Source organism: Mercenaria mercenaria, chromosome 17, assembly GCF_021730395.1.
Source record: "Mercenaria mercenaria strain notata chromosome 17, MADL_Memer_1, whole genome shotgun sequence".
NCBI classification, from domain to species: domain Eukaryota; kingdom Metazoa; phylum Mollusca; class Bivalvia; order Venerida; family Veneridae; genus Mercenaria; species Mercenaria mercenaria.
This window is the reverse complement of record NC_069377.1, coordinates 65,337,390-65,361,516: the sequence shown is the minus strand read 5'-3', so window position 1 is coordinate 65,361,516 and position 24,127 is coordinate 65,337,390. Positions and strand designations below refer to the sequence as shown.

Here is a 24,127-nt window from a genome sequence, read left to right as displayed (position 1 = left end):
TAAGAAACCAAACAAGATACAACCAGTGTGTATAGACGTGTCAGGTAGTCTTGAAGGTAACACTAAACAGACTACAACTATTCTGCGGAATATCCGTAAAATATTTTGACATTTTCTGAAATTTATGATGAAATATTTATGAGAAAATATTTTCAAAATAATCTGGAGTACTGTACCTTATTTACAAAGAGCTTAAATAGAAAATGGACACGTGATTGTATGACTGAATCTGAAAACTCCATACAAAGTTAAAAATATTCTAATCAGGAATAAACAGAACAGGTAGGTACAATGACAGCTTTATTTTAGGTGTTTTAGCTCTGTGTGCATCTGTATCTTGAGAAAGTTTGAAAACCTGTAATATGTTACGGCTCAATGACGTACATTATTGTCAACGCATGTAACGTATTTACGCATGTTAGATAACTAGAGCGCAGGTTCGTAGTTAATTTCAAGGGAAGTTTTCTTTTGCAAATAAAAAGATTCTATTTGTTTGAACTACGACACGGATAACATTGTTAATTTCAAGAAAATATGAAATACTTCATATATATAGCAAAGAAATATTTAGCTAGTTGACAAGCTTACACCGTATTTCAAAGACAAGTGCTTTACAACATATATCATTTATTTTCATCTGGTTTCATCTGTTTATTAATAAAGAAGAAGTTGAAAAAATAAAAATTACTTTAAAGCCTGTAATGTGTTTGAAAAGTGAAATAAATGACCAAAGGCTGCCGCACGAAACGATTCAAGTTTTAAAAGACTTGGTGTTATACTTTAAAGTTTGTAAAGTGTCTGGAAAGTGAAATAAATGTCCAAAGGTTACAACCCGAAAAGATTCAAGTTTTAAAAGACTTTGTTATGTACGCTGTGTTTATATATGCGTACCTGTGCCTACCATTTCCACTCCTCATTATTCCTAGTGATATTGCATTTTATTTTGTTTGAATTTAGCAGCAGAATATTGAATTTCAAAATTTGAAAAAACAAGAATACGATATCTCTAAAATAATAATTCTATTCATTATTTGCTGATTAACAAACCTAGAAAATGTACTCGTTATTAAACACTTTCAGCCAGTTAATGTCTAAATACAATGTATCAAGATTCTATATTTGTGCATATCGATTAAGACTAGATATCTTCGTGTTTATGCTTTAAACTATTGAGATTTGATACATAAATAGTAATGGAAAACACAGTTTTTGTTTTGATCAGATATTTACAATTCAAACGTCTTTAAACACAATACATTTTGGGTCGTTTTGTAGTTGATGGTACAATGAATACTTTAAAAGAATGACTGCATGTTTCCCCGACGAAGTTACATTTTGTCTAATGTGTTATGGTACTGGTGCTGTGACTTCTACCTAGTATCCATTTATTTCATACAGTTGGATTATTGGTCTCTTATTTTGCTCAATATGTGAGTTTGTCTCCTCTAAAAAGTTGATATTAGGGTATGCGTGTTATTGACTAGTTACTTGTGCCTTTTAAATTCCCAGTTCCATTTACGTAGGTTACTGACCTTTTCCAAGGCGATGTCCCTATTTTTATTTGTACTTGTTATGCTATGCTTGTTGTGTTGTATATGAAGTGAAAAAATGTTAATTTTACCCCATTTACATTGTTTTCATTATAATTTAAATGTATATTGTTCATAGGTTTTTGAACCGCTCCGTCAACGTGCGAAATGCTTGCGTTGTCGTATATGGCACCGGCTGCCCACTGCTACCCCTTTTTTTGATCTAGTTAAATAAGTGAAGTTAGGTAATTAGTAAAATTTTGTTTCAGTGCTTTAACTCCAAATTATATGATTCTTTATTTTTTATATGTATATAATGACTTGACAAGTGTGATAGGTACTATGTCCCGTTAAATGGCCGCGTAAAATTACACCCAAAGCACGAAACTACGATGACGAAATATCGAAACAACGAAACCACGATGTTGAAAAGTCGAAACAACGATGATGAAATCTCGAAACTGCGATGTTGAAAACTCGAAACAACGAAACTACGATGATGAAAACATGATATTATTTCGTATTTTCATCATCGTTGTTTCGACTTTTCACCATCGTGGTTTCGTTGTTTCGACTTTTCAACATCGTGTTTCGACTTTTCACCATCGTACTTTCGACTTTTCATCATCGTTGCATCGACTTTTCACCATCGTTGTTTCGACTTTTCAACATCGTAGTTTCGACTTTCCATCATCGTTGTTTCGACTTTTCATCATCGTAGTTTCGACTTTTCACCATCGTACTTTCGACTTTTCGTCATCGTTATTTCGACTTTTCACCATCGTACTTTCGACTTTTCATCATCGTTGTTTCGACTTTTCACCATCGTAGTTTCGACTTTTCACCATCGTACTTTCGACTTTTCATCATCGTTGTTTCGGCTTTTCACCATCGTAGTTTCGACTTTTCAACATCGTGGTTTCGTTGTTTCGACTTTTCACCATCGTGGTTTTGAGCATTATATTATATTTCAGCAACAGTAACATTCAAGAAACTTATTAAAAATAAAACAAGACAAAGTAATTTCCACTGTCGGCTGCTTTTACTCAAATGCATGTATAATCTATCAACTGCAGCACACTCTGGTTTATTTTTAGACCAGTAGAGTAAATTGACAGGGATAAAGTTATAGAGAACACACGGTATTCCTTAAAATGTAAATGCAGCCTTACATTCTTTGTTCAAATATATCATTTGAGAGAAATTTATACATATTAAACTATTACGTAGATCTACATGACTATTCATTCTAACAATGTGTACGTATAGGCATTCGGCACATCTGTTTGGTCAATAATGATGCTATATATGATAAAACATTTAAAGACAATCCAGCTGTCTATTGATGTTTTTATCACATATATATATAGCATCATTTTTGACCAAACAAATGTGTCGAATGCCTATGATTAAAATGATTATGGAAAGTTAGTGCGCATGATCAACAGGAAGGCGAAACCACGATGGTGAAAACTTGAAACTACGATGATGAAAAGTCGAAACCACGATGGTCAAAAGTCGAAACCACAATGATGAAAACACGAAACAACGATGGTGAAAAGTCGAAATAACGATGTTGAAAAGTCGAAACCACGATGATGAAAATTCGAAACCACGATGATGAAAAGACGAAACAACGAAACAACGATGATGAAAGCACGAAACAACGATGGTGAAAAGTCGAAACTTCGATGATGAAAAGTCGAAACCACGATGGTGAAAAATCGAAAACACGAAGATGAATTTCAAGTCGAAACAACGAAACCACGATGATGAAAATCGAAACAACGATGGTGAAAAGTCGAAACTACGATAATGAAAAGTCAAAACAATGAAACAAAGAAACGACGATGATGAAAAGTCGAAACCACGATGATGAAAACGCGAAATAATATCGCGTTTTCACCATCGTTGTTTCGTAGTTTCGAGTTTTCACTATCATATATAGTTTCGGCCTTTCATCATCGTGGTTTCGTTGTTTCGACTTTTCAACATGTTGACGGGCTTATGGGTTTTATTTTACGCGGCGATGGCCCTAACGGGACACCGTAGATAGGTCTTTTGCAGGTAGTAAAGTTTATAAAGTACAGTGCTTACGTATCACCTAACATATATACATTATACACGTAATTACTCATAGATGTTGTATAATATATTGACGTATGAAGGAAAAAGTTCAAAGGTAACATTAGAAACCATCATGTACTTTAGTATACTTTTATTCAAAAGTTTTCCTGTACATGTACTTTCGGATCTAAATATTTATCCGAGCTTTAGCAATTCTTAAAGGAGTAATCGGAATCTCAGAGAAGTTCACTGCAGACATTAGATCTTCTCTCCTATCCGTTAGTTTTGGATAACGTTTGGAAGACTTCATTTGTCTTTAATCTGAACTATGCGTCTTATTTAAAATGATTCGATACCGAATCTCGAGCATGGTAAATTGAATGATCCGGTACCGTATACTTAGCATTGCAAAAACAACTAATGTGTCTTCTCATAGTGTCGTGTGTATTTTGTATGTTATATGTAAACAAAATGAGGAACTTGTACAGAAACATAGAAAGAGGTGTGAAAAGATGACATATGGATCGGTTAGCAAAACATTTTCATTTCTAATAGTTATTGTAGGTTTAGCTACAGATGCTTTCATTCGACTGCGAGTTTTATTGAATTCTCCATACCATGCGACGGTAGTTCTAGGCAATTTTTCACGTCTTTTCAACGGCACTCACATACATAGGGCCTACATAGGGACAGGCCTACAATGTATGTAGGACCGCCGTAGTTTGAGTTACATACTGGAAGTAGCTTCATGCTATTAAAATACATTCGACTTCGGTCAGTCATTTGCAGACAAAAATTGCTCAGGCTCCACTAGGTTAGGCATTTAATTTAAGCCTTTGTCTCATAATTTGGTGTCGTGAAACTGATTAATTATATAACCGGCTGCATTGACAGGGTGAAAATATGCTTAGTGTCTCTGCTCTCCATGAACATTTCACAAAAATTTATTTTTATTGATATTAATCAACGCTTTTTTGTAGAATTCTCAAAGAAACTACCCCATGTCCCTAATGTTATTTTAAATGAAATGGTCTTGAAGGAATTATAACAAGAATTCCCTCAGTAACAAAAATACGTTTCCTCTATAAAACTAAAATATTCTTCGACGTCGGCTCGAAACATGATCTGTGTTTTCAGTTAGAGCGGGAAGCATCAGATTAAAACTTGAAAATTTTGTGCCCCACCGTTCTTTTTTGTTCACAGAAAGGCAAGTAGCAGGATGTGACATAAACTTGTTCAAGCCCTAGTCACACGCTCGCGGCCTGTCGTTTCTACGGAAGCGCGGAAGTGCCAAAATCGTTTTATTACAGGTGTCAAAATGATACATAAAAACATTTTCTCGTTAATAGAAATCTCCATGCAAAAATAAACTCTGAAAGCAATTTGCATCTTTTAAGAAAGATTGCTGCACTCGATAAGTATAATATTACCAAAATGATAGATGAGGATGTGTTATCAGATTATAGCAGACAATCAGTGCACTCATCAAGGAAAATAAGATCATATCAGCGTCCGTGCCGTTTCCGTCTATTACCTTTGCATGACGCATGTTTTGAATGCACTGATGATTTTAATATATGAGCCGCGCCATGAGAAAACCAACATAGTGGCTTTGCGACCAGCATGGATCCAGACCAGCCTGGGCATCCGCGCAGTCTGGTCAGGATCCATGCTGTTCGCTTTCAATGCCTATAGCAATCTGCTGGATCCATGCTGGTCGCAAAGCCACCATGTTGGTTTTCTCATGGCGCGGCTCATATACCGTTCCTTGTGCAAACGAAACTTCAAATATTCATCTTTTTAAAGGAAAAGCAGTTTCTTGATCATTAAATCTTTTCATTGATAATAGGATGACAAACCTTGATATTTATTGCTTCCCTTTGAAGATGATTACGTCATTCATGACATAATTGTTTCTCACTAGCATCAGACGGGTATTTCTAAAAGGCGTTTCATCTGAGGATTTACTAATATCATATTATCATTATCAAATAATTGTAACAGATGATAAATGATTTTTAGAAACAGATGCTAGATACAGGCTCTAATTTGAATACATTGTCAAATAAACACATAAGAACCTAAAAGTAAGCATAACCAATGATAAGTAGAAATGAAAATGTTTAAACTTACTCCCAACTTGTGTTTGATCATATACATGTAGTGATATTTAATTGCAATACAGGATAGCACAGTCATGCATCTAACAGTTCTCAAATCATTTCTTTTGACATTATATTTTCAGACATTTCACATTATATTTTCAGACATTTACATTTGACATTATATTTTCAGACATTTGACATTATGTTTTCAGACATTTGACATCATATATTTGTCGCATACTTTGATTGATAGCAAAGATATTCCTTTTTCCATCAGTAGCTTTATCAACATAATTCACCTTGTGAAATTCTTTTGGTAAAACAATTGTCTCAGTATAAGAAATGTCACACTTTCCTCAGAGCATTATTTACCTTGTATTACCGATCATTTATTAATGAAGTCTCTGCACAAATCCATCTGAAGTAAATTATGCATGTTTTTCCGTGCCTTGAGGCAAAATATGCAACTGCCTAATGGCATTTAAGCATCTTACTTGATTTTAACACAACGAAATAGAGAACTATCATACTCAAATCAACATTATCAACACACTATAATATCGCTCTGAATACAAAAATATGAATATAAGTACATGAAGTTTTTTAGGAAAGAAATCAATACTTTTATCTTCTTTTAAAGCTTAAAGCAGAACACCTGTCAAAACATGATCCCAATCTCCCTAATTTAATATGCTTTTTATGCGCTTCATAAGTTAGGAAATAGGTTTTTTTTGTTTGATCCGCTCCGTTACTTCAGTCTTTCTTGAAGGATTTCTGCACCCGACCATAATTATGTAACTAACTGATTGCTGAAGCAGCGTTATCACATCATAGTGAACAATCAGTGCAAGTTCATCTTGTATAATAAGATGTAATCAGCATTCATTCCGTTTCCGTCTATTACCTCTATTTTGCACATGTTGTGGCAAAGGTATTACTTCCAATCTTTTTATAACGTTCTTAAAAAATGGACTTTGAACAGTAACCTTGACCTTAACTAACTGATGATAGAGAGACAACGTGTAATATTAACGACGTCTGTTTGAAAATTCGTGACGTCATTAATCCTTAACGACAATCGGGTTACTTCTAGGATAAAATCTGTTAGAAGCTTCTTCAGAAGAAAGATAATAGTAGACTCAGGTTGAGTCTGTTCATTAGAGAAGTAATTCAATGTGAAATGCCCCTCAAGCCCCCTACCGTTAGACTGGCTCCCGTCCTTATGTTTGGTATTATTTACATATATATGTTTATTCATTAAGAGGGAAGTAACTCCAGCAGGATGTTTCTACATTGACATTTTTTATTGCCCCTGGCTCCGAACATAGGGACTGCTGAAAGTTGGCTTACAGTGTCTCACAAATTTGTGAGACAATTCCCATTAATTTCTTTGTGATAATCAGCTGCTGCTATCCGGTATTTTCAGACTTGCATTAAATCTCGAAATATTTGACCGCAAAGATGTCGTCAATATTTAAATAAAACTGTTTGTATGATAAGTTCCTTATTACTGCTCACTAATTTGACGCTGTTTACTGCAATGTTTAGCGTAAACACTTCTTGTAATACAATTATGCATTTGAAAACAAGTTAATATCGTCCTTCAAAACGATTTTTTTTCTTTCAAATTTGACCATTTTCTTAGTAATTTACATTCTAATCATTGTCTTACCAGTTTGACTGCTCTACAAATGTTGTAGTGTCGGTAATTCCAGAAGTCTGACTTTAAATGGAAATTTCTCACAGCATAAAGGTTTTCAATATTTTAACCATCCTTGTTCCTAGTAGATTTATTCAACGTTTAGAAATATTTGACGTGACATTATGACGTCATTATAACTGAAACATAAACAAGCCCAACATTTTACTTTTTCTTATATGTTGGGCGGCCTGTTGAGTTCCCTTTTTTCTGTATTAAAATGTTGAAAAAGTCAGAAATCACATACAACAAAATTAAGACCCGATGACGAACTACATAACTTACAAAACGTCATAAACAACACGTAAGAGCCGCCAGATTTGAAACTATAGGTTTAAAAGTAGAAATTTTTGGTTTGAACGTTAGTCACGTGTGCGATGTTTAAGGAAAAATAGTGTGAATTACGTTATAATTGTAACGTTTATGTATTTAGAATACGATAAACTGTACTTAATTTTATAAATCTTTTGAAAGACAAGTGATTGTTTGATCCTGTTTGGCAAAGCTGCAACATTCTTTAGACAAGGAAGTTCGCGTATCTTGACGTCATCCTTGTTGTCTCGTATTTGCAATCATCAAAAGGCAAACTACTATAATCACAGCAAAGCTAATATTATTTTATGACAGTATATTTTTAAATCATTCTTAATGTAAAAAGAAATTATGTGGTGATTTCACGTATCAGAAAAGCAACCAGATACTAAAATCCTCTTGACTTTATAATAAATTCGTGTATAATGATTCCCATACAGCACAGGAAAACAAATGATTCTTATTATACTGAGAAAAAAATACGACAGGGAATATGTTTATGTGATATTTTTGATGGGAATCATCGGTGTAGAGTCTTGAATGCGTTTTGTTTAATCTGCTGCGCGCATATCGAAAATACGCCCAAGATATGATAAACAAACAGAATATAGAAACTATTTTTATATTACGTAATAATGATGCCTGAGACTTGACTGTTCTTATACACAAGGCGATTGAATGATGAATTCTGCATTTGCATCTTGTACTTCGTGAATAAACATCTTGCACAACAGGTGTAATTTTTTGTTTACGTTGCGAAGTAAATGCATACTCAAATTCTTAGAAAAATCTTAACAATCGACGTAATACAATAATAATATTCGGTTTCGGACGAGCAAAAATCATTTTGGGTACTTTCTTGATAAAACACATTCTACATGCATACATTTCAAAAACATTGTCTTGCAGGAGAAATTCACAAAATATATATTATTTCCTATGTATCAAAGCAAGTAAGGTACTGGATTGGTCCTTGCATTTTTGCATGAAATCGACTGTGCTACTGTGGGTCTCATTTAAGTTAGATTTTTAAATAATGAAATCTGTAAGGAAGATCCTTTGGAAGCATAGAATGCAACCAAACAAAATAATAGCAGACTCGGTTTGACTGAGTCTGCTTATGGGAAGTAATGGAAAATGCAATACCATTCACACCTCTAGCACCGGCTTATACTTTATATATATATTATACAGTTATTGAATGGACTATCATTAGTCCTCCACCTCTGATTCATGTGGGGAAGTTGGCAGTTACTTGCGGAGAACAGGTTTGTACTGGTAAAGAATCCAGGAACACTGGTTATGTTAACTGCCCGCCGTTATATGACTGAAATACTGTTGAAAAACGGCGTTAAACCCAAAACAAACAAACAAACTTGATGATCTAAATGGACCAGAAAACACAACAACACTAAAAGTCTGGGCGAAATCCGCTATACCACAAATTTGCAATAATCAAACAGACAATTTTCGAAATCAGAACAACATTAATATTACAAAATTATACCATTAAAATATTTTGTAAGGCCATTTAGTACATGTGAGTGTAGATACGAGTAAATTACTAAATACCCTTATATCCTCTTGTCTTTATTCCGAATATCTGGCATATTCAAATAGCTTATTCCAATCTCTGCGGGTTTAATTGATCCTTCAACTAAACACGCCAGGATTTTATTTCATGTTAAAAACTTTCAGGTAAAAGATCATTAAAAAAGCCATTTCTGAAGTCGGGGTTCTTCAGTTTTAAGTCTGGAAAATACTTTTCGATGAATCTTCTGTGTGCGTATCAAGTTATATGCCAAATGTTTGATAAACAAATAAAAACTAATCACAGTATTCCTAGATTGTTATACTGTATGTTACATACACAAGGCAGGCAATTGATGAATTGTGTATATATGTCATGGCGGTCTGCTATTGTAACTGTATACGAAACATTTCTTTAAATCGACATTCCGCATGAAACGTGATAATTAAATTCTACTGCAATTGTTTTGCTTGGTTGCATTCTTCTATGGAACCAAACGCCTTCTTACAGGTATATTAACTATCACAAGACCAGCCTCTGTGTGCCGTCTGGCGGTTGTACTACTCTGTCCAGTAGAGTTCTATTTTCTGATCCTTTAGGATCACGGAGTCCATTCAGAATCGATGAAATAGAAGAGAGGTGTTGCACTTTCAACTTCCTCTCATGCGCTGACCCAGTCATACCAAGATTGCTATTAGTTTGCATGGTTGCATTTAATGCTACCAATGAAGTTTCTTGCAGATCTTATTACCTTCATTACATTAATTACAATTCAAATCAGTGTTCCGTAGCGGTAGTTCATCACAGCGCGAAAGGTGGCTTTACTGTTAGACTTACAAAGTCTGTTGAGATCAAATAATCTGTAATAATGTTAATTACTTTCTTCATACTGACACTTCTATTTTCTCAGAAAACCATTTTCTCTCTAGGCTCATAAAGACAGAGGTAAGAGATATTGTAATTATTTCAGAGAGTGCTAGTACAGAGATTGATTTTATGGTCAAAACCTTTACGTTTAATGACTCTAACGACTGATGCCAGTCTAGCTTACTGTCTGAAAACTAATAATCAGTCTACCTTCGGAGCTTTCAAATGATCAAAATAGAAAGTAGGCCCCTTAAAAACAAACCATAAGACGTTAAATCTAGGCATGCTAATGTTGATTCTCTGTCATCTAAGATGGCTGGTCCATGACATAATTTTCTTTTTTATACTTGGCCATATATTGAAAGGAATGATAGGGAGAAGACTAACAGATTATAACTTTTGAGTTATCAGGAATTGAATCTTTGAAAGACATCTATTTTTAGGAGTGAATAAACGTTTACATGGAGAACTTTTTATATGCCGTTTGATCGGAGTCGTACTTTAGGATCACTTACAAATATCTAGAATCGGGTTTTTTAACCTTAGAAACTGATAATAACGATCTTAAATATGTGAAACCACATCACATGTAAATTACCACCAGCTGCTCTATGGTAAGAAAAAAAAACGTTTAATGAAGGTAAGCAATCTTCTATAAAGCGATCTTAAACTGCTTTCACATATGTTTAGCAGTGTATTGACGAAACGATTATCTTAGTGACTGAAAAATTGTTGATAAAAGACGTTAAACCCGAACACACACACATACACATACACACACGCACACACACACACCAAAACACACATAAATAAATTTAACACAAAAAAAAAATGATATTTGAACCCACATGCAACTGTCATGTTATTTTGGAATACCGCGGGAGACTGGTTTTGTAAAAACACATATGAAACTATACTGGCTCCCGGCCATATGTTTTTATTCATTAAGCGGGAAGTAACTCCAGCAGTTATTTTCTACATTTTTATTGCCCCTAGCTCCAAACACAAAAAAACTCACACTGCTCAGAACATTCATATTACAAATTCAAACGCCATGGGAAATATAAAAGATCCTTTACTAAAATCGACCAGGTGTTTTATGTTAGAGCTCTATATTAATAGTTTAAAAAAGAAGAAGAGGCTGATTAAATGAAGTTTTTTTCTCTGTACTGTTGTCTAGACTTCGTTCCTATGAATCACTGACTTAATATCTATCAGGAGATGTGCTGTCTGTTCCATTGAAAAATTAAATGTAGAAACTGAAATACTTTTTGTGATAAATGGGCTTTTTTGCTAAATTATTGCTATACAATGCCTAAGTTTCATATCTGAAAGTTTGACAACTATCACTAAATAGTATCTAATAAAACATAGAATAAAGATATTTGTGAACGTAAACAGTACTGTATAATACGTTTGAAATTATACAAATGTATTAGTAAACAAAGTTAGAATATATAGTGCCAATAAAAATAGTTTAAATAACAAACGGCTGTTACTAGATAATACAACTCTACAATTACAGTAATCCAAGTTGAAAATATGTACGATTTCAATTAATATCTGTGACGAAGTATTTCTGTGAAAGGTATAATATATCTTTAATTTATGCCTTGTTATATTTTGTGCATTTCCTTCCTTGTCAACTCATTGTGTTCGAATTCACGAACTCAGACTTGTAAGACAAATGCATTGACAAATGCGCAAGTCATAGACGCAATGAAAATTCAACAATTGAGATGAATATTTTTACCATTTATGTTTTGACTTCTTCTAGAACTTTTTTAACAAAGTGTGTGATCATGACTGAATGTATAATTTGATACGTTGATACTATCTTCCGTTTTGTGCTAATTTATATTTAAAATGTTGCATTTTCTATCTGTTCTTCGCCAGTAACTGACACCAATAAACTTAGAAGAAACAGTTAGATACTATTGATTAAGCTTCCACACCAGTTCAAACAATTATCGCAAACTGTCCGTTGATCCACAAACAACACAAATAAGGAATCTAGGTCATATCATTGTTAACCAACTGAACGTGCTAGAATGCGATCATTAAAGAATGCATAGTTTCAAATTCGAGCATCGAGGTATTCAGCCTTAAACTTTGACACATGTCGTTGCTTTAAACATTTTCACTCATATCGTTGCGGTAAGGGGCTTAAGCCTCTACTCGTTTCATGGCGGTATCTCTTCGGTATATGGTTAAACCTTACATTATATCATTGCAGTATGGGATACCTTTTTAGCCTACGTATGATCTCTCTCTAATGTTAAGAAACAGATCTACACTGCATTTGTTCTGTTATTTAACTGAACATAATTTCGCTACTTCTCTTAATTTCGCTACTTCTCTTAAGGCAAGATTCCTGTTTAGCTGTGAAATTGTATCATATGAAGGACAGACTATAACATGAAAGATATTCCTTCATAGTGAACCCGTATTTGAAATCTCAGCTTCTCTGTAATAACGATTGTGAATTATTATTAGATGTCAATTATTTATACATACACTACTTCGTTTTACGAAGGCTGTGTTCTTGGAAAGTGGCCATTCTTACCGGAACTTTGTTGTATTTTTTACCTGCATGTAAAAACGTGTGCCATAATGCCATGAAAACAGTCAATTGTACCGAATGAACTGGATTCAACATAAAAAAAGGATATATTTACTACAGTATTTTTCACGATCTCGCACTTATAGAGATCTCTAATTTATTCATCAATATTATAAAGGTTAACTTAGGTCAGTTGCGTCATTAATTAACAAATCTGCAAAAACTTTATTAATCATTTGAAGTAGAAAGCCTGAGCCGCACTTGCAGACCATCCTGAAGTGCGTCATCAGTACGTAAGTTGTTATATAAAAATTCTAAATAATAGAATCTGACCAGTTTCATCAAAACAGAATTGCCTTTATGTACCAGACAACTTCTTACAGTCGTTCCCTTATGTGCTTCAGAAAACAGCAAGCTGAGTAATATATTTGAAGTATCAGACAAATTTTCAACATGTTGGGCATTTCTTACATAATCCGTATCAAAATCCCGATGTGTCCAGAGAGTTGTATATGTCAATGTGTCAAAATGAATGTAAGCAATGTAAAGAAATGCACTAAATATTACAGTTAACTTCGTTCTAAGCATGCCTCCCTTGCTTTCCCAGTGAAAATAACCAAACCACCATTTTGTTCTGATATGCAGTTTAGCGAATATTCAAGATAAACGCTTTCATGGAAATAGAGCAAATCATGCAATTTCCATTTATACGCCACGCGAAACACATGCAAAGTACATGCAAACTGTCCATTGTGTTAACGTTGGCATAATTATGTTCATACAGGCTTTTACTACTATTCTATGTTACATATACATAGCCTCAATGCACTGCATATTTTGCTGTAATTGTGGTTAATCATACTGTGCTTAATCCCACATTTTTACACAGTAAATCATTTTACTGTACGTAACATGTTTGTTTTAAATGAAAACTATTATATGACTAGGTATATCAGAAAATGTTCAGCATATAGAAGTGATGAGATACCGGTATGGCTAGAAAACTGTACTGCTTTTATTATCCGCCTAAGTATTCTCTGCAAAAATATTCCTTTTTCATTCAATAGGCAATCACGATTTGGCAGTAAACAAAGAAATGCCAAAATGAATGCTAATAAATTTTCTTGCAAAACAAAACACTTTCTGTCTGACCTTTGCAATAGAACAAAGAAATGTATGTATGTATATCACCTTACTTGCATATATTTTCCTTTAGTGAAGATAAATCTAGTGTCCTTTTTTCTTATTCAAATAGTTTTCTCACATTTATGTTAGAATAAAGATGAGCTGGTTTTCTTTTAGAAACTTATGAGTAAAAATGATGGATTTCAAGATTATCATTTCGGTTACGGGTTACCAGTTGACGTATTTTTACGTCACATGACATTGCTTTTTGGGCTCCGTACTACGTAATTTTTGTGTTGGCGTATCTGCTCGCGTATTACGGTTTTATCTGTTTAGCCAATTGGTTGAACCTACCGCTGATTACGGATCATTGTAAGCCTTGTAAATGTTCTTATATATTTCTATTTCTATGATTCCGCTAAAATTTCGTGATACATATATACATTTTTGTATGTTCTTAAATAATATATCGGCAATTATCATATCCACACGCAAACCGCATAGCCTTGGTAATTAAAGTACTTGATTGTGTACTTTTAGCATTTCTATTGTAATAAAATATTTTGGTATTTTTACTTTTTCTTTCAATATCCATCCTGATACTACCAAATTTGACAAGGCACTTTCTCTTGATACCCCACCCACCATAACTGCAGTAAGTATTAATGACGCTAGATAGGTACATGTCCACCATCAAAAATAACACTTCTGTATATTGTCTTGCATTTGTGTGACTTCGAAGCCCTGTATATTTCCAAGGATATCTGATTATGTACGTAGAGATATTTCATATAAATGCAAAAAAAATGAAATTTGCCCAGATATTCATAAATCCGAAAACTTCTGTGACTTGCTAAATTGACAGCTTTATATAGTATATGGAAATATATAACTCCAAATGAATACGATTGTCTACAAAAAAGGGTTTGAATATATTTTATGTATTATTTTACTATATAAAGGTTTCTGAAAAATAAATTCTCTTATTTTCTCAAATAATACAAACAACTTGTTATGAAGTGTTTTGGGTCATGTGTCTGTGAGTTTATCTTATTTATTTTTCAGCAAGTAGTTTTCCAAAGAAGAAAATGAAAAAGAAAATCTACATAATTTTCAGTGCTGTTTAGTTTGAAAGAAATGAGACGTGTAATTTGTGAGAAACAGTGACAGTCTCAGCGGCAAAGAGAATAAGTTAAAAATTAAAAACGCAAATCCTGTATCTCACTTCTTTTCATATGATGTGACATTGTTTATATTTCTGGGTACGATTTACGTTGTTGGGTCTGGTTACGTTTTGTGATGTATGGCTCCAGTTACGTTTGGTGAAGTATGGCTCCAGTTACGTTTTGCTATGTATGGCTCAGGTTAGGTTTTGGTATGTATGGTTCTAGTTACGTTTTGTTATGTATGGCTGTGATTACGTTTGGCGATGTATTGCTACTGTTACATTTGCAAAGTATGGCTCCTGTTACGTTTTGGGATGGATGGCTCCTGTGACGTTTGCTATGTATAGCTCTAGTTACGTTTGCGAGGTGTGGCACCAGTTACGTTTTGCGTGATATGGCTTCAATAATGTTTTGCTATGTATGGGTCCGATTACGTTTTGCTATGTATGGGTCAGGTTACGTTTTGCTATGTAAGGCTCAATTTAGGCTCAGGTTAGGGTTTGTGATATATGACTCTGGTAACGTTTTACTATATATAGCTCCAGTGATGTTATACGATGTATGGCTCTGGCTATGTTTCGCGATGAGACTCTGGTTATGTTAGTTGGTTGTGTGTTTATCTTTGGTACATGAATGTCTGCGCTATTGTGGTTTACGTTGTAGTGTAACTGTGATTAAGGAACGTAGCATTTCCTTTGTATATTCATCCTTGTTCGACTTTCCCCTTCAACCTCCTCGCCCACCCCACTTTCTACCCCTTACCACTTCCTCCCCCTCTATCTACAGTCTGCATTAATTTAAATGTACTTGTTGGATTTTTGAAGCAACCCGTCTGTAATATTTTTCCGTTACAGCTTCTTTTTGTTGTTGGCCTACTTTGCGAATGCGTGGCTCTGAGGCTGTGTTTTTAGTGTTCTGTGCTTCCGAGAAACCTACCCTTACCTATTATCTTTTGCTATGTATGGCTCCAGTTACGTTTTGCTTTGTATGTATGGTTCATGTTACGTTTTGCTATGTATGGCATTTGTTACGTTCTGCGATATATGTTTGGCTCTTGTTTTTCGATGTGTGGTTCTGGTTACGTTTATTCTATGTGTCGGTCTGGTTACGTTTTGTGCTGAGTGGTTCTGATTAGATTTTGCGGTAAATGGCTCTGATTAGGTTTTGCGGTAATGTATCTGGTTACGTTGTTGCGATGTATGGCTCTGGTACGTTTTTGCGATGTACGGCCCTAGTACGTTTTCGCGATGTGTGGCTCTGGTACATTTTTGCGATGTACGGCCCTGGTACGTTTTTGCCATGTATGGCTCTGGTACGTTTTTGCGATGTACGGCCCTGGTACGTTTTTGCGATGTGTGGCTCTGGTACGTTTTTGCGATGTACGGCCCTGGTACGTTTTTGCGATGTGTGGCTCTAATACGTTTTTGCGATGTACGGCCCTGGTACGTTTTTGCGATGTGTGGCCCTGGTACGTTTTTGCGATGTGTGGCTCTAGTACGTTTTTGCGATGTACGGCCCTGGTACGTTTTTGCGATGTACGGCCCTGTTACGTTTTTGCGATGTGTGGCCCTGGTACGTTTTTGCGATATGTGGCCCTGGTACGTTTTTGCGATGATCGGCTCTGGTACGTTGTTTCGATGTGTGGCTCTGGTACGTTGTTGCGATGTATGGCTCTGGTACGTTTTTGCGATGTGTGGCCCTGGTATGTTTTTGCGATGTAAGGCTCTGGTACGTTGTTGCGATGTTTGGCCCTTGTACGTTTTTGCGATGTACGGCTCTGGTACGTTTCTGCGAAGTGTGGCTCTGGTACGTTTTTGCGATGTGTGGCCCTGGTACGTTTTTGCGATGTATGGCTCTGTTACATTTTGCGATGTGTGGCTCTGATACGCTTTTGCGATGTGTGGCTGTGGTACGTTTTTGCGATGTATGGCTCTGGTTACGTTTAGTGTGCTCAGGTCGTCCAGCGATTCTACTTCAACAATATTTTAGATTGAACAGACGAGAGGTTAACCACATTAGTATAACTCATTTTGATAACTTAAGCCTTTCTCGTCATAATTTGTCAACGGAAACAATCGTGTTGAACGATGATTTTCTTAAAATGCTTATAATCTAAGACAGGAATCACAAAAATAAATATAAATAACATGAGGAGAGCTAATTACGTTTTGGCTTGATAGTCACAACTACGTCACAGTTATACTGGAAACACTTATAACTGATTATACAATACATTTTTCAGTAATTAGCATTCCGACAATTCTTTGCAAGAATATTTAAACTGGATATAAATAAATGCGTTCACGGGCATCTCACAACGTTACATCTTACAATGAATTTATCTACATTATTCATATCTCTGCAAATGCATATGCTGTATTTAAAATGACAATCAGCATATTTAACATAAAACCAATTCCAATCACTCACTCTTAAAAACGTTTGAAGTGTGGTTGGGGGGAGGGGGGCTGGAAATGCAAGAGGGGGGTCTGGAAAGAATGACCGTCTGTCCGTCCGTCACACATTTGTTTCGTGCAGTAAAGGAGAATTTAATTATTGATAAATGGAAATACGAAGAGTATATGAGCCATAACTGTAAATTTCTGTTTTTGTAATTACATCTAATTACCGCGTCCAGAGTATTGAAATGTTGTCATTTAAATAGAGGACACGAAGAGGGAATGCACAGCACAGGAACCATATCTCTGTCGGTAATAATTTGTGTACTAACTCTTTAAAGAAACTCCTGTTACTCAAGTTTAAAGACAAAACAGCAGTTTCCTAACGTTCGTATTCAACTGTAATCAAGTAGCGGATCAACACGATAATACGGAACGACTGTAACACTTAGATTATCCCTAATGTTACTTTTCACAATAGATTTATCACCGGTCTATCTCGGTATACACGATTTGGCCGCATTAAATGATGTTCCTAGTAAACGCCAGCTTATCTTTCTTCATCGAAAATTGGTATACATGTTTCAGACAAATTTTCTTGCAATATAAACAGTGAACAGCTGCTGGCTTGGAAGGAAATGAGACGTATAATTTGCCAGCGGTGAATACCTACATGTTTTTGTAAGGCAGAATTTACCTTCAGTAATTGCTGTTTCAGGTGGTTTTGCAACAGTAACATCAACTAACGTGAATAACAGAAACGCCTGAACGCAGTGATGTTCCTGCTTTCCTCTTCGAAATAAAAATATATCTTTGAGTACAGGACACTTATATCACTGAAAGAAAATGTACATATTTATATTTTATAAAGAACAGAATATCAAACTGTATTGTTTGGTACTCCAACTTTAAAGGTGTTCAGTAAATGCTATTTGATACCAATATGCCGTGATTCATAGTATGTGTCTATGTCAGCTGATAAACGAAAATATTCATTTAAGAGAAGGTCAAAGAAAATTAGGAATTGGACCATAATACATGTAGCAGCAAAATTTAAAATGTGTTTTTGCTGTTTGAAAATAAAAATCAAAAGTGAAAATATTGTGATGATTTGTGTTCTGGTATTTTACATTAATTAATTAATTATTTACAGCATATTCTTTGCAGTTTTTCAGCAAACTGCTTAACATTTAACGAACTGAACTTAAATACTTGAAGATTGCATGTAAATGATTCCGTTAAATTGTCGGAAACCTCATGAGTTACAAGACACACAAGCACCCAGATGATCACATTTTATAGTGAGCAGAATATTACTAGCACACTATTTTATTTTTTTAATACTCTAGCCTTCAACAAGATTCTACGGTATTATGATTAAGTTCACAGCTGCCATCAAAGTAAAGTATGCAAGTATTATTGTTGAAAGATGCAAGAATGAAATCTTTCATTCTAAAAATTCGTCCGGATTGTTAAGAGAAGAACAGGTCTCTTATGTTCTATTCTCAGTTCTAGTTTCGATAAATAGATTATGGTACATTCATTTGGTTAAGCATGATCTGGAAGCAGATAGTTTATCTTCCTTAATCAAAAATTAGTGTGCATGTTTCAGATGAAATAGAACCAGGTAAAGCGTTTTTTGTTTCTCAGAATTGGACAAGACATGTAATTTGCTGGTACAATTTAATTACCTGTATGTTTTTGTACAGAGCCAACCTTAAGCAATGTGTGATGAAGGCATTAAAGAATAAAGTCACGTACATATTTGAATAGCACACAAGCAATACGTTGATATTTGTTTTGTATTTTGAGATGAAGTTGTTCATTATTCATGAAGATGTTATTTTCCGTAATCGTAAGGCATTTGATCAATTATATTCTATTCGTTTGGCAGAAATATGTCACGGTATAGGACTTGAATATTAAAAACGGGGAGAAAATGTGGCAGGGTAGCTCAGTCTTTACAGCATCGGAACGGTATTCCGAGGCCCCGGGTTGAGTCCCGGTCAAGTTGCATATTTTCCTCACCCTGTGACAAATAGATGACAATACCATTTCAACAGAAGTGTATGGGTCGAAGTATTTTAAGAAACGTTTGTCTCATACAAATGTTTCATAGCGAAAACGCATGTTTCACTTCTTTTGAAAGCGTCTTACAAGTCAGTTTATTTCGTCGTAAAAAGCTTATGGCAAAACAACGTTAGATTATGTCAATGACTCGTTAATCTAGCTAGAAAAGAATACGTTCATTTTTCCGTTTACATTTACGTGCACATTATTTAAAAGGTACCTGAAGTGTGACATTTTATTGATGTCGCTCAGAAAACATTAAATTTCATATCAAATTTTACAATTTGTGATATTGTTTTGACTGAATAATTGAAAAAAAGGCATGATTTTATATAAGTATTTCAAGTTACTATGTTTTTCTACTACTGTCTTACATTAGGAGAAAACTCCAACAGGAACAGCCACGATGAAAGAACCTATACAGCTCCCCGTATTAAAACAGGGTTATTGTAGATGTCTACACGTGCACACTGATTGCACACATATATGAGCGAAATATGAAAGAGGTTAGAAACAGACGCAAACATACATTAAGAAGGGAAACAACCTTAATTAGAACACTGAGGGGCAAAACCGTCACTGCGGAGTCTTAGCCTGACCTCAATCTTTAACCCCTGGGCCCCATACTGTGTTTCTATTACGATTTAGTGGTATCTGGATTACTCTAAGCCAGGTGAATCTCTTACAAGTAGTTACCAAAGAAACACATCGAAAACACAAAAATGCCCGTGTAAAGAACTCAAAATCATGAAACCGCAAATCAAAACCCTTCGAAGTAGGCGTTTTTCCGAGTTTTCAAACACAGCAGTAATAACCCATCTATATGGATTATAACTGCTTGTTACTCGGCCAATAGAATTCAGTATTGTACTCAACACTGTTAAATAACCTCATAAAATTATCTAAATGTACTGGATACCTGCTTTCAATCTCAATTTTATCTTTGTTTATGTATGATAAGTGAGATTCTGCTGCTTGTCGATTTTGCATTAATGAATTCCTTTCGAAATTCAGAGCAATTACAACTCATCTTTCTACAGCTATAGCCATATTACTCATAGATTCCACAGACACGGAGCTATGCTTCCTTTGCCAAAAGCTTATCAAAAGTTCGGGGAAACCTGACATTAAAGATATTATGCCAATTCACCTGTGATTTTCAGAAAGTGAGATTTTTATCATGGCGGGCTATTCTGATACTCAAGTTTATATATTCTGGAATGTTTCAGTACTTTCATTCCTAATGGATATACTCTATGTGATTAAGTTTGTAACTGTTGGGATTATAATAAAGAATGGAACAGGTAGAAATCAAAAAGAGGCAACAAACATTTTAGACAATGCGATAAGTAAGAAATGAAAAATGATCAATAAAATTATAATTGAAATAAGGATATATCTTTTTTCAAAACTGTGATATTCGGCAAGAAGAAAACATAAAATATCAAAATCGTTACTATCTGAAAATATAAATTACATAAATGTTGTAAGGGCTGCAAATGAAATGTTGCATTTGAATCTGAAATATATATGTTTGAATTTCATGTTTCATCTGCATTTAAATACACATACGTTTGCACGATTTTCATGTTGCATCTTCATCTAATATATGTACGTGTGCATGAATTTCATGTTGCAATTGCATATTACAATTGATACGGTTTCATTACATTTTAAACATGTACGTTTGCATGAATTTTATGTTACAACTGTATTTGAAAAGGTACGTTTGCATGACTTTCATATTAATTAAATCAAATTACAGATCAATGACTGTTAATATTATGCAGTCATTTTTTAAAAAAAAAGTCTTGCTTGAACATGCCTGTAAGTAAAATTTCATTTTACGAAAAGTTCTACTTCTGCAAAATACAGGTGAAAAGGTAAACAGAAAAGGAGAAGTGGAGGAAATGCATGTGGCGATTTAATCTTTGCCTGTCATTTTCTAAGATTACCCAGTGTGCTGTTTCTACTTTCAGGCCCCATATTCCAACAGAGATAACATACCATGGCAAGGTTTCGCTCAGAACTAAGTGTTCCTATTAAACGAGACGAGATGGACTTCCAAGATAGACAGATGAAAGTATGGGAAGATATGGAAACGAAGATGGAGAAAAGGAAAAGAGAATGGAGTGATGACTTTGATCGCATGAGGGATGAATTTTTCACACTTAAACCAGGACTTGCCGATAGACGCGCTAGTACTATTGGACTTGATAAAATTGGAGCGCTTCGAACGGTATATGAAACAGAGGCTGATGGGCAGCAACGGTTTAAAGTTAGGTTTGATGTCAGCGAATTTAAGCCTGAAGAAATTCAGGTGAAAGTCCAAGATAATAAAGTTATTGTTTACGCCAAACATGAAGAAAGAAATAACGCACAGACTGTAAGTAGAGAATATAGCCGGCAAGTTGATATACCACCAAATGTTGACCAAGAAAAGCTGCAATGTGTTTTGAGTAGAGATGGCATCCTTACGGTTGACGGTCCTGTGTTCAGTAATCAGCTTGTTGCCCAGCACCAGGTTTTGCCAATCCAGCAGGCCGTTCAGCCAGACAGGACGTTACAGCTTGCAACACCAGTCAAAAATCCTATCATTACAGAGCCTGACGGCACGAGGAAACTACGACTAACAGTCGACGCCGGCGAGTTCCGCCCAGAAGAAGTTGTAGTAAAAACAATGGAAAAGAAACTGGTTGTGCACGCAGAACACGTGGAGAAAACTGCCGGCAAAACACTTCACAAAGAGTTTAATAAAGAATACGAGCTACCCGACAGCGTGGATCAAAGTGCCATTACTGCTTATATTGGAGACGAGGGCAAGTTAATCATCGAGGCGCCAATTAAAAATCAAGTTAGGAAGTATTCCGTTACTCAGAGCCAAGATGTAAGAAAAGTCGTTGTAACGAAAGAGTCAACTGTTACTATAAATGATTCACAAAATCGCCCAGTGGTCACCATAAACGTGCATCCAAGATAGATATCTCATTCTAAGTAAATTTACAGCATTAATACGGGAATAAAGACATACTTAATAATTTGTATAATCAAGAAAAACATTGGACATCACTTAAAATATTATTTAAAAAAAGCTAATGAAAGGAGGAAAAAAGATAATGATTGAATTATCATAAGTGTAAGGAGTTAAACGTTAAAGGGAGAGAAATACTGACGGATCCTAGACAGAAACGAGAGAGCTGTGGTTCATTTAAATGCTTTGTAGATTGAGACAAATTTAGGATAAGGAGTATAGGTATTAGACTTTGTATAAAGTAGAATATTTCTTAATTATTTATCAAGTAAAATGGCGTATACATGTATGTCATATCTACACGTCTGTGTTCCAAGAAAAAAACATGTGTGCTTTAAATGGAATAATGTAAATATGTGCGCGCTTATATTCTGTTAGATATGTGTTGGTATATCAATAATTTTGAAAGGATAACTTAAGTGGAAAATGAATAGAAGTTAGGCAGTTAATTGTTTTTAAAGATGAAAGAAATGTTCAAATAAAACAGTTACAAAAATTAATACTCAATTGTCTACAGACGAACGGAATGAGGGTCTGAACGAAATGGCACTGGAAGCTGGACAATTAAAGTTTATTTGAAAATATACACTTGTGTTTGACTAAGTGAAATTGATCCGTTTAATTTGACAGCAGTATTCTTATCAAAAGAATTTAATGATTATAAAATATGTTTGATATCACATGGATTACTGTGTTCAACGTGTCACAACCGTTTCCAAGGCAGCGGACATGATGCTGTTGTCTAAATGATGCTTCACAGAGGTTGTTACTGAGTGATATTTCAATTTAACTTGTTAAGAAGTTTTGTCTGTACATATATTATGGAATATACTAGTTCTCGATGTAGTTATCTAGGATAGTAACAATGTCAAAGGGAGCTAACTATACCAGAATGGATACATAATATCTACTGGAGTTGTTTATCATGATTCTTTAAATGAAGGTACTTGACTGGTTGCGTTGTTCTTAACAACATTTCGTACGTAATTAAACACATATTTTTTAGTATTTCATATGAAACAAAAGTTTTCAGTTGCTCGTGTTTTGTAAAACATGTTTTTGCCACACAGTGCTTGCTTCTCAACAATCAAAAGTGCAAGAATGTGCATGATATTTCCACACCGAATTGCAATAAATATATACCTGAAATGTAGGCGGGGTCATGTAAGAATTGTAGAAATTACCTTCTTCATGTTTCATTTTCATACATATAAAGTCACAAGGTAGTTAACAATCATTTTGAAAAAAAAATTCACGTTTATCATCTCATTGCTGTTGTTCGTGCCAAATGTTTCACACGTGCCAAATTGTTATTGTTACAACCGATATGCTATTGTCTACAGAAGTAAATCTAGAATTTTATTGTCTGCATACAAATAAATTGCTGCAAGTTATCTATTATTTACCCTGTTCTTTTTATGTTTGTTTCCATTTTAACTTTGCAGAAATGCAGTTTATACTATCCACTTGGCGCATTAATGTTATCTCTCAAATAACATCGCTTACCGACCCATGAAAAACGTGTTCAGTTAACAACGAATTCCTCTTTGTCGTTTCAAATGTCTCTTCAATATTTTTATATCCAAACAGTTTTCAAGGAAATAACTCATTATATCGGTAACAAAACTGAGTATATACGCAACAAAATCAATACACGCCGTTT

General features: G+C 34.7%; 1 protein-coding gene across 2 annotated transcripts; it reads left to right on the top strand.

Annotated features, from left to right (window-relative positions):
- LOC123536192 (small heat shock protein p36-like) lies at positions 1–23,865 on the top strand. 2 transcript variants are annotated; one of them, XM_045319153.2, is made up of 2 exons: positions 1–282; positions 21,413–23,865. In XM_045319153.2, the coding sequence occupies exon 2, from the start codon at positions 21,442–21,444 to the stop codon at positions 22,411–22,413; it is 972 nt and encodes a 323-aa protein (XP_045175088.1). In that variant the 5' UTR covers positions 1–282; positions 21,413–21,441; the 3' UTR covers positions 22,414–23,865. The 2 variants fall into 2 exon arrangements, with proteins under 2 accessions (XP_045175088.1, XP_045175089.1); XM_045319154.2 differs by lacking the exon at positions 1–282 and adding an exon at positions 20,610–20,737.
- The last annotated feature ends 262 nt before the right edge of the window (positions 23,866–24,127 follow it).

What these genes read in the sequence shown, in the direction of transcription:
- LOC123536192 (XM_045319153.2), top strand. Translation starts at nt 21,442, where the DNA reads ATGGCAAGGTTTCGCTCAGAACTAAGTGTTCCTATTAAACGAGACGAG.